This window comes from Lithobates pipiens, unplaced genomic scaffold, assembly GCF_037356315.1.
Source record: "Lithobates pipiens isolate NorthernLeopardFrog02 unplaced genomic scaffold, aLitPip1_a1.2 Scaffold_22, whole genome shotgun sequence".
Classification (NCBI taxonomy): Eukaryota; Metazoa; Chordata; class Amphibia; order Anura; family Ranidae; genus Lithobates; species Lithobates pipiens.
Genome location: NW_027507784.1, coordinates 67,557,545 through 67,573,282, shown reverse-complemented (window position 1 = coordinate 67,573,282; position 15,738 = coordinate 67,557,545). Strand labels below are relative to the sequence as shown.

At 41.0% G+C, this 15,738-nt stretch overlaps 1 protein-coding gene across 3 annotated transcripts in view; it reads left to right on the top strand.

The window, feature by feature from the left end:
- The window catches only part of MBD5 (methyl-CpG binding domain protein 5), a 123,047-nt gene that overhangs the window by 68,696 nt on the left and 38,613 nt on the right, over positions 1-15,738 (top strand). For all 3 annotated transcript variants that reach the window (XM_077447732.1, XM_077447733.1, XM_077447734.1), the window contains 3 exons: positions 5,255-5,357; positions 6,579-6,759; positions 12,181-14,250. In XM_077447732.1, the coding sequence (XP_077303858.1) occupies positions 5,255-5,357; positions 6,579-6,759; positions 12,181-14,250 (2,354 nt within the window). The remainder of the gene's footprint in view (positions 1-5,254; positions 5,358-6,578; positions 6,760-12,180; positions 14,251-15,738) is intronic.

Genomic DNA, 15,738 nt, shown 5'->3' with positions numbered 1-15,738 from the left:
CACATTCTTTGATCCAAAGCTTTATACAGGGGGTAACGTGCCTTAATCCTCAGTTTAAGGTGCCCCTAAACCCCTGGGACTTGAATTTTTTTGTTTCTGTCAGTTTTACAGAAACAACCTTTTGAACCGATAAGTCCAATTCCTTTGGTCTTGTTGACAAGGAAGTTAATTTTTCTGGTAGCCATCTCTTCTGCTAGGAGAGTATCAGAATTAGCAGCTCTTTCCTGTAAAGAGCCTTATTTAATCATGCACAAGGATAGAGTGGTTTTACTCCCTCATCCTAGCTTTCTACCAAAAGTGGTTTCAGGATTTCATCTAAACCAAGATATTGTTCTGCCTTCCTTTTTTCCAGATCCCTGTTCTACAGAGAAAGGTCACTACATTCTTTGGATGTAGTGAGAGCAGTCAAAGCCTATCTTGAAGCAACGGCTCAGATTCGCAAAACGGATGTTTTGTTTGTGTTGCCAGAAGGTCCTAATAGAGGACAGGCAGCGTCAAAATCTACCATTGCTAAATGGATTTGACAAGTTATTATTGAAGCTTATGGGTTGAACCAGAAGGTTCCGCCAGTTCAAATCAAGGAGCGCTCCACAAGGGCTATTAGTGCTTCGTGAGCAGTGCATCACCAGGCCTCTATGGCTCAAATCTGTAAAGCCACCACTTGGTCTTAAGTCCATACATTCACAGATTTTATCAGGTGGATATGGGGAGGCGTGAGTATATCGCCTTTGGGCACAGTGTGCTGCAGGCAGCGGTACAAGGTCCTCAGGTCTGATTACTCCCTACTTGTTGTTATTCCCCTCCCCTTAGCATTGCTCTGGGACATCCCATCAGTAATTACTGAGGCTCTGTGTCCCGTGATGTACGAGAAAGAAAATAGGATTTTTATAACCGCTTACCTGTAAAATCCTTTTATCGCGTGATGTACCGCAAAAGAAAAGGATTTTACAGGTAAGCTGTTATAAAAATCCTATTATTGTTCTTTATTATACATAAAGTTTTGAGTACTCACATTGTTTACTATAAAAACATGCAGTGTAACAAACCTAACGGCGAGCTCACGGCCAGGAAGTCACTTCCGGTGTCCGTATATCCAATGCGTGTCGTCACCGTCACGTGACTTCACCCCCGATGAAGCTTCTATCACAGAAAACGTTTGCAAGCCACGCTGAGGTCGCGCTGTGTGGGGCAGCTTCAGAGTCGGACGACTTGAAAGCTGCCCTGGCACTTCGGAGGGGTCTATTTATAAATATTGGCTCTACAACCATCGCAAAGCATTTGCACAGCCACCCTGAATAATCCCGTGTTTTCTCTAATAGTTTTTTTTCCTATGAACGATGGCTTCTTCTAGTGGCCATAATGCAGTATGGTCTTGATAAGCCACATGCAGTGAAATCCTGCATTATGGCCACTAGATGGAGGTAAACATAAAAATGTAGGGGATATTTGTTATGGCTGCGTAAATCAGGGATATGCAATTAGCGGACCTCCAGCTGTTGCAGAACTACAAGTCCCATGAGGCATAGCAAGACTCTGACAGCAACAAGCATGACACCCAGAGGCAGAGGCATGATGTGACTTGTAGTTTTGCAACAGCTGGAGGTCCGCTAATTGCATATCCCTGGCGTAAATCCTTGTGAAAATTGTAGTGGGTATAGAAAATAATAATCTCCTTTTTAAAATCCCATTTTGTTGCTTTGCAGCCTGAAATGAAAAGACCGCACAGTTTTTTTTTTTTTTTTTTTTTTAACCAGCTGTGTTTACTCAGTGAAGCTTATAACATCCAAATGAAAGATACCCCAACATGTAAGAGGGGGAAAAAAAATAAAAATAAACCTTTAGTCTGTTGGGATATGTCTCTACTAACTTTGCACATCTAGACTTTATAATATTTGTCCACTCTTTCTTTCTCTTTCTTTGTTGTTTAGTTCAGTTAAATTTGATGGTGACCGTTTGTGCACTGCAGTCTTCAAGTCATTCCACAGATTTTCAATGGGGTTTAAGTCTGGCCTTTTTCTCCTTCAACCACTGTGTGCTCATTTTTTCTGTGTGCTTTGGGTCATTGTCATGTTGGAAGGTAAAGCTTCTTCCCAATGACAACTTAATGGCCATGGGGGAGCAGATTTTTCTCAGGAAGTGGATAGCATTTTGCCCCGTCCATTATTCTTATACCCTGACAAGTTCTCCAGTCCCTACTGTAAAGACACACCTCCCATCACAGAATATTATCTCCTCCATGATTTATTGTAGGAATGGTGTTATTTGGATGGTGAGCTGTATTTGATTTCCTCCAGAGATATGGTTTGGTGTTGAGGCCAAAGAATTCAATTTGTACAATTTTCACCTTTTATTGAGTAATTGATCATATAAAACATTAAAGTAGAACTAAAGGAATTACTTTTTTCTTTTGGATAGAGTAGGGGAGAGTTATAACCCCTGGACATTTTTTTATGTGGAGATTTTCCTTCATTTCCCATCCAATAGCCAAAGTCACAGGAAATCTTTCCTAAGTGAGGGAATCCCTCACAGAAGGTACATCTTCCAACGGGAACACTAGTTCTGGTGACACTGAGGACCACCAGTGTCACCAGAACTAGTGTTCCCGTTGGAAGATGTACCTTCTTTTTCTGTTTTGGGGAAAACTCAAAGCGATGCTTTTACTTTCTCTTTCGCTGATGAGGTAAACGGAACAAATATATAGAGGGTGAATTTCCCTAAGGGCTCATGTACACTACAGTTTCTAAACTTGGATTTAGCTGCGATTTTTGACAGGTTTTGCGTTTTCCTGCGGCTGGTGGTCAGCCTAGTCTGTGTGTACATGAGCCCTACTCTGGCAGCTCCTAAACTTGATTTTAGAAGCTTTTGGCACTTTTTTTTTGTCAAAGCTCCTAAACTCAACTATGTAAAAGCCTATGTGTCCATGTACACATGGGCTTTTATCAGAGTTTTTAGGATCTGCCACGTTTTAGGTGAGCTTCAACCTCCCTTTCCTGAATGCAGAAATATCGTGTTCAGGATAGGAATGTTTTAACCACCAGCCGTGGGAAAATGAAAACCGCGTTCTTGCCGTGAATTTGCTAAATTTACGCTTTCCCACAGCTGCTGTAAATGTAGGCTAGTGCCTAGTGTACATGAAGTTTAAGGGGGGCCTAGACAGCAATAAAAACAGACAGATGTTCTAATCCCTCTCCACTCTCTAAAATGAAAAAAGTTTTGCCTGTAGTTATACTTTCATATTATAAAATTGTATGGGTAGAGTTTGTTTAATGGACTTTGTCCTAATGATGCCATTAGGAATGGATTTCCCTCAGGAGAGGGTTTTTTTTTTTTTTTTTAGACATTGTGTTCAGAATATTGAGGCACAGAGCACTTACCAGAAGCCATTTACCTGAGGTCCAATATTTGTTCAAAGTCAATTAGTGTACTGTTTAACCACGCAAGAGTGCATATTAGAGCTGCACGATTCTGGCTAAAATGAGAATCACGCTTTTTTTGCTTAGAAGATAGATCACGATTCTCTCAGCGTAACATCATCTTTCACATTAAAACAAAAAAAAAATTGTGCTAACTTTACGGTTTCGTTTTTTTTTTTTTTTTTTTATTTATTGAAGTGTATTTTTTCCCAAAAAATTGCATTTGAAAGACCGCTGGGCAAATACCGTGTGACATAAAATATTGCAGCAATTGCCATTTTATTCCCTAGGGTCTCTGCTAAAAAAAAAAAAAAAATACTGCCCGGATTATTTATATAGATGCAAAGGGTGGGCCAACTCAATATTGAACCCTATGGGCTAAGACTGGGATGCCATTAAAATTCATGTGAGTGTAAAGGCAGTTTTCCCAAAACTAATGGTAATATAGTGCAGGGGTTGACAAATTTGCTTGGAATCTAGGAGCCAGCTAAAAAAAGTTAGGAGCCAGGTCCGTGACAGCGATCTGGACCTGTCCCTGGCCTGACATGGAGACGAGTGAGGGGAAGATAGCTCCCAGCCCCTCATCTGTCTCCAAGTCATTGCCCATAGCTCTTAGAGGGACTTTTTATTTTTTTTTAAATGACAAGTTTTTTTAAATTGCATTTTAGTGTAAATATGAGATGTGAGGTCTCTCTGACCCCAGATCTCGTATACAAGAGGACCTGTCATGCTTTTTTTCTATTACAAGGGATTTTTACATTCCTTGTAATGGGAATAAAAGTGACACCCTTTTTAAAAAAAAAAAAAAAAAAAAAACTGTGAAAAAAATAAAAGTTAAAATAATAAAAAAAAAATATTTTAAACTCGCCCTGTCCCGCCAAGCTTGCGTGCAGAAGCGAACGCATGTTCAAACCACACATGTGAGGTATCGCTGCGATCGGTAGAGTGAGAGCAATAATTCTAGCCCCAGACCTCCTCTGTGACTTAAAAAGTGCAACCTGTAGAATTTTTTAAACGTCGCCTATGGAGAGTTTAAAGGGTAAAAGTTTGTCGCCATTCCATGAGCGGGCGCAATTTTGAAGCATGACATGTTGGGTATCGATTTACTCGACGTAACATTATCTTTCACAATATAAAAAAAAATTGGGCTAACTTTACTGTTGTCTTATTTTTTTATTAAATGCATTTTCCCCAAAAAAGTGCGCTTGTAAGTCCGCTGTGCAAATACGGTGTGACAGACAGTATTGCAACGACCAAACGACCACCATTTTATTCTCTAGGGTGTTAGAATAAAATATATATATAATGTTTAGGGGTTCTGAGTAAAGGGAAGGAAGATAGGCTGGCAGGCAGGGGAATTGGCATTGCATCCATTAGCATTGCTGGTTGTAATTCCAACGGCCACCACAAGAGGGCGCCAGATTCCAGAAGGAACCATAGGATCGTAGAAGGCCTCAAAGCCGGGGGCTCAATTACTGGCCGCCGGGGGGGTCCGCGGAGACAGCATACCCCCAGCTGTGCTGCCCCAGGCGCCATGCCGCTAATTCTAGTCGCAAATGCGACCTGGGGCCCGGGTTTTGACGAGCCCTCATATAGTGTATGTGGCCCCACTGAAAATGCCTAGTCCAGTCTGGCCACATATATGCATACTGTCGGCAGAAAGGGGTAAAAACTTGCCTGGACTACTTTGGTGCAACTTTGGTCCTGAGAATGTAAAGTCGGATCAAAGTCGCACTGGAAATCGCTCAGCTTTGGAGATGAGGTAATGTGAATAGTAATGTGTAATTCTGCGCTCATCTCATTCTGATCTCATTTATCTGATTTGTCGGTTTACTTTGCAGCCCAAGTGGATCCCATCTGTCATGTTTGGACCAGGTGAAAACATATCTTCTCACAGATGGAACCTGCAAGTGTGGCCTAGAGTGCCCTCTCGTTCTGCCGAAGGTACGTTTACTATCTGGTTTAATTGTTTCTAAGATCACGTAAACTGGGATATTGTGTGTGGTTGGTTGGGGGGGGGGGGGGGGGGGGTAATGATGCTCTGTCTTTAATGTAGACCAATCTAATGTTTTTTCTCTTTATATTTTTCTCCTTGTGAATGTAAGGGTGGGCATTCACAGTATTGGCACAATATCTAGTATTGGCAAACAACGGCATAGATTGTATTGTTGTATTCACGACTAGGGTGTAAGAACTGGCATCGGAGTGATTATGTACATTCCTGAATGTCAGAAATACTTGCACAGAGATTTAGTAACCTGTCTGTAAAATTGGTTGTGCCATAAAAGAAATGATGCAAAGCATTTGCCAAACAAGCCCTCTATGCTACCATCTTGCCAGTCCCAGATATGAAGGCTGGCATGCTCCTTACCTCCATTCTTGCTCAGTAAAATATCTACCAGTATGTGGCCACCCCTAAAGACTTCTAATTGTTAGCCTCTGGCACTGCACAACATGCCATCTGACTGATCTTTGATTTAGTAAATGGTTTGAAATTGGAGAATGTCAACCTTTCTTGGACACACAAAATATAAAGCATAGGTATCTAGCAGCCAGAAATATTTCTAAGAAGCAAATGTATAAACTGTTTTTCCTACTGAGAAGAAATTTACAAAAGTTCCTGTTGTTGCTTAAAGTGGAAGTAAACCCTCCTTTTGTTTTCAGCCAATGAAGCTGCCATCTTGGCCTCTGATTTAATCTTTAACTGGCATTAATGCTGCACATGTGATCAGTTATGACACCAGTCATTGGATGGTTTGACAGTTTGCCAGGAATGTAACTGATTTTTGAAACTGTTAAATTGATGTTTACTTCCACTTTAATATACCCGCTCAATCAAATTGGAGCATTATTTCACATCTTTAAAAGAGTGATCTTAACAAATGGAGATTTTTTTTAACCATAAGCTTTAGGACTTTTCAGAATTTGCTGAAAAAGGCCAATCCAATATGCTAGCCCTCGGCTAAAGTAGTTGAGCATTGCAGACATTAATGTGCCTGTCTGTTACAGAGACTAGTGTACTAGTGCGTGTTGACTTCTGCATCCTACCCTAGAGTGTGATTGAGCTAAAGAGAACTCAGATGGTCCAGGGTGCAGTGTGAGAGGATAATGAATATCTGAATGTGCATGCCCACCCTTATGTAATCCAATGTATGACCATTGTAGGTGTTTAATTTTGACCCTGGAGCTGCTGTGAAACAAAGAACCGCAGAGGATGTTAAGGCAGATGAGGATGTGACCAAGCTTTGCATCCACAAGCGTAAGATCATCGCTGTGGCCACACTGCACAAGAGCATGGAGGCGCCGCACCCCTCGCTGGTGCTGACAAGTCCTGGGGGTGGAACAAGTAAGTTCATTCCTGGAAATTTTAGCAGAATAGATTTACAGTCTTGTGTCATCAGAACTTGTTTTATTAGAGCCTCTGTCCATGGGATTTGGGTTTGTGTCTATGGGTAAATGCAGTTCGCTTTCAGTTTTATTCTGCTTGTATGCCAAACGAGATGGTGATGATTCTGAGATTATTAGCAGGTGCATCTGACTTGTGGTTTACCTTCTTTTAGGCTGAATCAATCTAACTTTTAGTTATCATTGACTTGAATGGGAAAAGAAGCCTTTTTATTAAAAAAAAATTAAATAAATACTCATCGACACAAGTCTTTATTGCTACATTTTATATAGGTTAGGCCAGTGCTGGTGTCGTTGGATTTTCCTAGAAGTATTTTAGTGTAAACTCCTAAAAATGGCTGTCCCTTATAGCATTCTGTATGCCATTAACAGGCCATTCTTCTTCATTTTTTTTTTCCAATCCTCTATTACAATTTTTTCTTACATATTTACATCATTTTTCTATTTGTTGTACTTTAACATCTTAAAATTTTACATATACCTTCTTTTTTCATCTTCACTCATTCTTATCTCTCATACCATTCCCGCACATCCATACTGTGGTCACCATTTTCTTCCACCTATTATTCACACTATACAGTCTTTTCATATATTCCTATATCCATAGTTAAATACGATCCATTCCACTTTGCCCATATATTTTCATATTTTTGCACATTTCCCCATTGTTCATACATTATTCTCTCATGTGGCAGGACCTGATTTACTGTTCTCACCCAATGGCAGAGTGTCGGTGGTATTGGCTGAATCAAATTTTTTCAATATCTGTTTTCATGCCAAAAATAACACCTCTTGTGAAAATATCTCGGTTTATCTGGCCCACCTCTCCTCTTGTAGTAATCCCAGTAAACATACTCCAATTGAATCCGTAATGGGTCATTCTTAAAGTATAACTATGGGCAAAGCTGTTTTTTTTTTTTTTTTTTATAATTAGAGTAAGGAAGGCTTATAACCCTAGTTTTATTTTTTGCCACCTTTGCCCCGTTGGGGAGATTTACTTTCACTTCCTGTCCCATTGCCGAACCAGGACATGAGATGAAATTCCTGCAAATTAGAGGAATCCTTTGGGAACCCCAGGCCACCGGAACTAGTGTCCTCAGTGGAAGATTTGCCTGCTTATTTCCTGGGAACTACCCAAAATTTGGTATTTGCTTTTACTTGGTTATCAGGACAAGTGGAGAGGATGAATCTCCCTTGGGGGGGTGGGGGAGGCAGAGACAGACGGCACTAAAAACTGACACCTCCCTCTCCATTCTGCCCAAAACTAAAGAAATAGTTTTGCCTTTAGTTATACTTTAAACAGGTTTCTGCATTCCCTTTAGTCTTATCCAGCCCCCCAGAGGGACTCCCGCAGTTTTGTTTGTTTTTTTTCTGCCTAGTAGTATGCTGGCAAGTTGAGCGTGGCGTTTCACGAAATGGCCTCCCCTCTGCTTTCTGAGAATATGTACTACCACTAATCCACAAAAACGCATTACTTTTATTGTATGAAAGGTCACTGACTAGTAATCTGTTACTGGGAGTGAATTTTATATCTGTAGAAAACCATGTGCTGCTAGAACCAAAGATTACGTGAAACCGGAAATAGCTGGTTAGTTCAAAGCTGCAGACAGCTAAAAGTTGGGTCCTTTCTCCCAACAACTCAAGCCATCGTCCTGGTCATACAATGTGCTAAGCTCTCACAGACCAAGTAAAGTTGTTAGGCGATGGCAGGGCTTAGTGTCAACTTTATTTATTATTATTATATAGGTTTGATATAGTACCAACAGTTTGCGCAGTGCTTTACAACAAGAGAGCAGACATTACAGTTACATTACAATTTGGCACAAGAGGAATCGGTGGGCCCTGCTCGTTAGAGCTTACAATCTAAAAAGGAAGGGTCAATTGATGCAAAAGGTAATAGCTGTGGGTATTTCCACTTGTACTGCCACCGATATAGCCAAATGTAATAGTGTTAGTGGATTGCTGGAACTCCACTCAGTAATCTTTGGATCTGAAGGCTGCTTTCTAAAAACCGGTGGACCCAAAATGGGTTCCTTGGCAAGCCAGTGGTTTCACAATCGAATGAGAGTACCTCACTGCTTATTTCTGTGACTTTATTTGAAACTAATAGTGTGTTGGAGAGACTAAATCTGCGGGGGGCTCTCTTCTTTTGATTGTAAATACCCTTGCCACCACCAATAGAAAGTAGAAATGCAACCAAAGTTTTTTTCAGCCTGTCCTAAGTTATAATAGATTCAAAATGAGAGCTTTTAGCTTTATTGTGTTGTCCCCTGCACTGAGGCACAATGAGTGCTTAATAGGAGCCATTGTTGGATTAAGGCGTGGAAAAACAAATCTCTTTCGGCTTTTGGACTTTTTCCTTTTGGAAAGAATTTAAAATCGAAATCAAGACTGCTGTAATGTGAACTTGTGCTTGTGATACAACAATACAAAACAGGTAAAGCAGGTTCCATACAGTGTGGGGCATGAATTTGTTTAACTTTGAGGGGAATTTATCAAAACTGGAGCAGCCAGAATCTGGAGTAGCTGTGCATGGCAACTAATTAGCTTAACCTTAAGCCCTGGTTCACGCTGGTACGATTTGGCATGTCAAATCGGCGGCAGTTGCTGGCAATGTCATCGTCCTAATCGATGCGACGCTGCCTAGATTTAAGAAGTACTACTTTTTGTGCTTTCAGGTTGTGATTTACATTGACATCTGTGCAGAAACCCGTACAGATGTCTGAAATCGGGACTGACATGCGGGAGTGAAATCGTGCGAGTTTAGTTGAACTCACACGGCTTCATTCCTGCAGCTCAGTGTAAACCTGGGCTTACTGAAAAATCCAAAGATAGAAGCTGATTGTTCGGCATTCACAGCTGCTCCAGTTGTATTAAATTTTCTCCTTTCTCCTTCTTAATGTGCTCCACTGCTAATGCAAGAAAAACACAAACCTTGAAGGCATTATCAGCCTTAAACCGACCATAACATGGATTGAATTCCAAACAAATTTTCGTTTGAAAATCAGAAGTTTCGTGTGTTCCATTGATTTTATAGGTCAACCAACCAAGCCAATTTCACCTCCTGTTACAGAAAATAAATCTTTTGGATCTTTTCTTTCAAGGACACAGCTCATGCGTGTTTCTTTTTTGATTTATTATTCTCACACAATTCTCTCATCCATTAATTAGAAATCTGTCTGAAAAATTTTCCAGCATGCCCTATCACTCAAATTCGATGGCTGCATGAAAATTGGCCATTGCTGCAGTCCATTAAAGGGGCAAAATTTGAATCAAAATTCACCCTTTACGATTTTTAGAAACAAACTTTGTTTGGAATTCAACCTATGTACAGTGCCTTGCGAAAGTATTCGGCCCCCTTGAACTTTTCAACCTTTTGCCACATTTCAGGCTTCAAACGTAAAGATATAACATTTTTATTTTTTGTGAAGAATCACCAACAATTGGGACACAATTGGGAAGTGGAACGAAATCTATTGCATTTTTGAAACTTTTTTAACGAATAAAAAAATGAAAAGTGGGGCGTGCAAAATTATTCGGCCCCCTCGCGTTAATACTTTGTAGAGCCACCTTTTGCTGCGATTACAGCTGCAAGTCGCTTGGGGTATGTCTCTATCAGTTTTGCACATCGAGAGACTGAAATTCTTGCCCATTCTTCCTTGCAAAACAGCTCGAGCTCAGTGAGGTTGGATGGAGAGCGTTTGTGAACAGCAGTTTTCAGCTCTTTCCACAGATTCTCGATTGGATTCAGGTCTGGACTTTGACTTGGCCATTCTAACACCTGGATACGTTTATTTGTGAACCATTCCTTTGTAGATTTTGCTGTATGTTTGGGATCATTGTCTTGTTGGAAGATAAATCTCCATCCCAGTTTCAGGTCTTTTGCAGACTCCAACAGGTTTTCATCCAGAATGGTCCTGTATTTGGCTGCATCCATCTTCCCCCTCAATTTTAACCATCTTCCCTGTCCCTGCTGAAGAAAAGCAGGCCCAAACCATGATGCTGCCACCACCATGTTTGACAGTGGGGATGGTGTGTTGAGGGTGATGAGCTGTGTTGCTTTTATGCCAAACATATCGTTTTGCATTGTGGGCAAAAAGTTTGGTTTCATCTGACCAGAGCACCTTCTTCCACATGTTTGGTGTGTCTCCCAGGTGGCTTGTGGCAAACTTTAGAGGAGACTTTTTATGGATATCTTTGAGAAATGGCTTTCTTCTTGCCACTCTTCCATAAAGGCCAGATTTGTGCAGTGTACGACTGATTGTTGTCCTATGGACAGACTCTCCCACCTCAGCTGTAGTTCTCTGCAGTTCATCCAGAGTGATCATGGGCCTCTTGGCTGCATCTCTGATCAGTCTTCTCCTTGTCTGAGCTGAAAGTTTAGAGGGATGGCCAGGTCTTGGTAGATTTGCAGTGGTCTGATACTCCTTCCATTTCAAAATGATCGCTTGCACAGTGCTCCTTGGGATGTTTAAAGCTTGGGAAATCTTTTTGTATCCAAATCCGGCTTTAAACTTCTCCACAACAGTATTACGGACCTGCCTGGTGTGTTCCTTGGTCTTCATGATGCTCTCTGCGCTTTCAACAGAACCCTGAGACTATCACAGAGCAGGTGCATTTATACAGAGACTTGATTACACACAGGTGGATTCTATTTATCACCATCAGTCATTTAGGACAACATTGGATCATTCAGAGATCCTCGCTGAACTTCTGGAGTGAGTTTGCTGCACTGAAAGTAAAGGGGCCGAATAATTTTGCACGCACAACTTTTCAGTTTTTTTATTTGCTAAAAAAGTTTAAATTATCCAATAGATTTCGTTCCACTTCACAATTGTGTCCCACTTGTTGGTGATTCTTCACAAAAAAATTAAAATTTTATATCTTTATGTTTGAAGCCTGAAATGTGGCAAAAGGTTGAAAAGTTCAAGGGGGCCGAATACTTTCGCAAGGCACTGTATAGCCTGCATTAGGATATATACTGTCAAGAATATTGGGAAGAGATTGGATAAATCTACAGTTAAGGAGGAGTGTTCATCGATTAATTAACAGAGAAGTTTCACCCAATGCCACCACTGGTAAAATCTGCCCCTTTAAACTTTCTCCCTAAATCTCCCCCACCAACTTCCATTTTGTAAAGTTTTTCAAAATTATCTTTTGCAAGACTGCTACAGTGCTTGGAGATGCCTTTTGTTTTTGTTGGGACAAATCTCCAATTTAGAAACGCATTGTTTCCTTCTTGGAAGTGGAACATCTCCTTTTTAAATATGATTTTTTTTTCTTTTTTTTTTTGTATGTTTGTTTATAAGGAAGTTTGTTTTAAAATAGCGTGCTAATAAAAAAATGTTTGTCATCTTTCCAGATTCTGCTCCTGTGGTCTCCACACGTGCAACGACTCCACGTTCCATGAGGAATAAGTCACATGATGGAAGTGCTAATTCTGTTCTGCCAGAATGTAAAAACCCATTTAAGCTGATGGTGAAAGAACACATGGGAACTCAGCAGCATGACCTCCATTCTGCATATTCACGGCAAAGATTAGGGAGCAGCGAACACGGACACAAATCACCATATCGTGGGAGTCATGGTGGCATGCCAAGTCCAGCTTCATCTGGGTCCCAGATCTTTGGTGAAGGCCCTGTCTCTCCGAGGACAGACCCATTGGGAAGTCCTGATACTTTCACAAGGAGCAACCCCAGTTATCATGCGCCACCCAGTTCCAGTCCCATTCATGTGAACAGGACTCCTGTGTCTCCCCAGTCCATTATGTTGCATGGTTCCCCTGTGCAGCCATCTTGTGCTATGGCTGGAAGGACGAACATACCCCTGTCCCCCACATTTACCAGCCCAGTGTCGAAAAAAACTGTTTGCAATTATCCACAAAACATGGATATGTCGCGTGCAATGTTTCACCATAAACCAACACCAGGTCCCCCACCCCCCCTGCCCCCACCGCCCCCTCCACCACCACCACCGCTTTGTGCTCTTCAGAAAAAGCCATTAACATCTTCAGAGAAAGATCCGCTTGGTATTCTAGACCCCATTCCAAGTAAACCCGTTCTCCAAAATCCTGTATTGAACACTTCCACATTTCATCCAAATGTTCACTCTCAGGTACCTGTGATGAATGTAAACATGCCGCCTGCTGTTGTTCCTTTGCCAAGTAATCTCCCTTTGCCAACTGTCAAACCCGGTCACATAAATCATGGTAATCATGTTCAAAGAATCCAACATCCTGCCTCATCATCTTTGTCTCCTTCCCCAGTAACATCCCCAGTTCACACAATGGCACCTGTTATTGGGAGGATAGAGGCCTCACCCCAAAGATCACGCTCCTCTTCCACATCATCTGATCATGGAAACTTCATGATGCCTCCAATGGGAACACAACCTTCCTGTGTTGGCCTCAAAATCCCCCCACGTTCTCCACGACCCAACATGGGCTCTCCAAGACCCTCCATGCCATCCAGTCCTTTAGCTAAACCTGATGGCCATCATCAGTACAAAGACATTCATAACCCATTAATTGGTGGCATGGGCAACATATTGAACCCCCCAAACAATGCCGTATTCCCCTCATCATCGGCTGGTAATGCTCCTAGTAAGGGTCAGGCAGGTTTGCTGGGAATGCCTTTAAATCAGATTTTGAACCAGCATAATGCTGCCTCTTTCCCTGCAAGCAGTTTACTTTCCGCAGCAGCCAAAGCACAGCTAGCAAATCAAAATAAACTTGCTGGTAATAAGAGCAGTTCTGGACCTGCAGTCAGCTGTGGCAGCAGTGACGGGAATAGCACTTTACCCACAATGTTTCCTCCGGCCACCAGTGCGCTTTTACCACCAGCCGAGGGGCAGAGTGGTCGGGCAGCTCTGAGAGATAAGTTAATGTCTCAGCAGAAGGACGTGAGAAAGAGAAAACAGCCTGGGTCAACAGTGATGAATTTGCTCAAGCCGCCGCCAATTGATAATTCTAGCCTACAAAAGCACGGGACAGAGTTGATGAGGAAACAAGGGCAAAACTCATTTCCAATAAACTCAATGTCGCAACTCCTCCAAACCATGAGTTGTCAAAACTCCCACATGAACAGCAATAGCAACACCATTCCTGACTCTAACTTGAGTCTGCCTTGCTCTGCCAACCAGATGAACTATACCGACAACAGCCTGAACACCGTCAATCTCCATAATTCACTGGCACATAACTTACCGATGAGAGGGGAGGGCGTTTCCTGCCAAAACACTAACTTTGTTCATGGTGGCAATCCAGTTCCCAACGCCCATCTCACTGGGTTTATCAACCAGATGCAAAATAGCAATTATGGGATGCTAAACCATCCAGGAAATCCTTTACACCTCAACCCTCCCCAGCCGAGGATACAGTCATCATCCTCGATACCAATAATACCCAACAGCATTGGTAACAGTACTGATTCAGGTATGCTCTTCACCTGACTGTGTTATGAGGTGTATGGATGGGTGTCTGTAATCATCATGCAAATATCAAACCCTTTTCTCTTTTTAATTTATATGTACAAAAAATATATATATAATTTTGTGTGTGAATATTTATTGGTATATTTTATTTAAATTATTACATTTTTTTTTTTGTAGTATTACAATATAAATAAAAAGACAAAAATGGTAATTCTCACTTGCTTGGAAAAAGGCGTGATTCTGTAATTTCCATGTCTTTTGGCAGAGGGCAGGACATGAGAAGTCAGGACTGGACCAGTCCCAGAAGCCAGTCAATTTGTCTTCAACATATTCCTGGTTTCATTTTTTTTTTTTACAAGATTAGTACTAAAAATAAAAATTCAGTTAAATGTTCATATTTTCCACTTGGAGTGAACAGGTGGAGCTCTGTCAAAGTTCCAGTCTCTGTAAAGTCTAGCAGATATGGTACATAAACATCTCCTAGTCCTCCCAAAGCAGCATGGGTAAAGCTCAATTGCATCCAAAGTAAACATTTTAATTGTTGGATAAATTGAAGAAATTGAACCTCAAGTTTTTATTGCAGTTTCTCTTTTATATGGGGGAAAATTCCTCACTTCATATTTGGATTGACACATACGTGTATGGGAAATTGGGTATATTTTTATTTATTTTTTGCTGGGTCAGAAGTAAAAAAATAAATAAAAAAAAAACAATAAACTGTGCAGCCTTATAAATTATTCTAATTTAATAAAAGGGGGAAAAAACACACATGGTAGAATAAATATTGAACACAACACCATTTTTCTAGGTAAATATATTTCTAAAGGTGCTATTGACATGAAATTTTCACCACGTGTTGGTAACATCCCATGCAATCTACACATGCAAAGAAACCAAAACAAATACATTTAGAAATTAAGTTGTGTAATGAAATGTAATGACAGGGAAAAAGTATTGAACATGAAGACAAGCCAAGACACCAGCTGAAATCTATCAGTAAGTAGAAAGCAATCCTGCCTCTTGCAAATGAATATGAGCTGGTTTAGTCTCAACTGATGGCCTATAAAAAGGTGTCTCATTACCAAGATGTCACACAAGAAACATCTCATGATGGGAAAGCAAAGAGCACTCTCAAGACCTTTGCAACCTTATTGTTGAAAAACATGCTGATGGCAATGGTTACAGAAGGATTTATAAACTCCTAAATGTTCCAGTGAGCACTGTTCGGGCCATAATCACCCTTAACCAGCCACGACCAAGTGCTCCTCGCAAGATTTCTGACAGAGAAGTGAAAATAATTATCAGAAGATTTGTCCAAGAGTGAAGGACTACTCGTGGAGAGCTTTAGGAAGACCTGGAATTAGCAGGTACAATTGTTTCAAAGAAAACGATAAGTAATACACTCAACCGCCATGGCCTGTATGCACACACAAGACTCCATTGCTTTAGAAAAACCATGCTGAAGCTTGTTTAAAGTTTGCTGCACAAC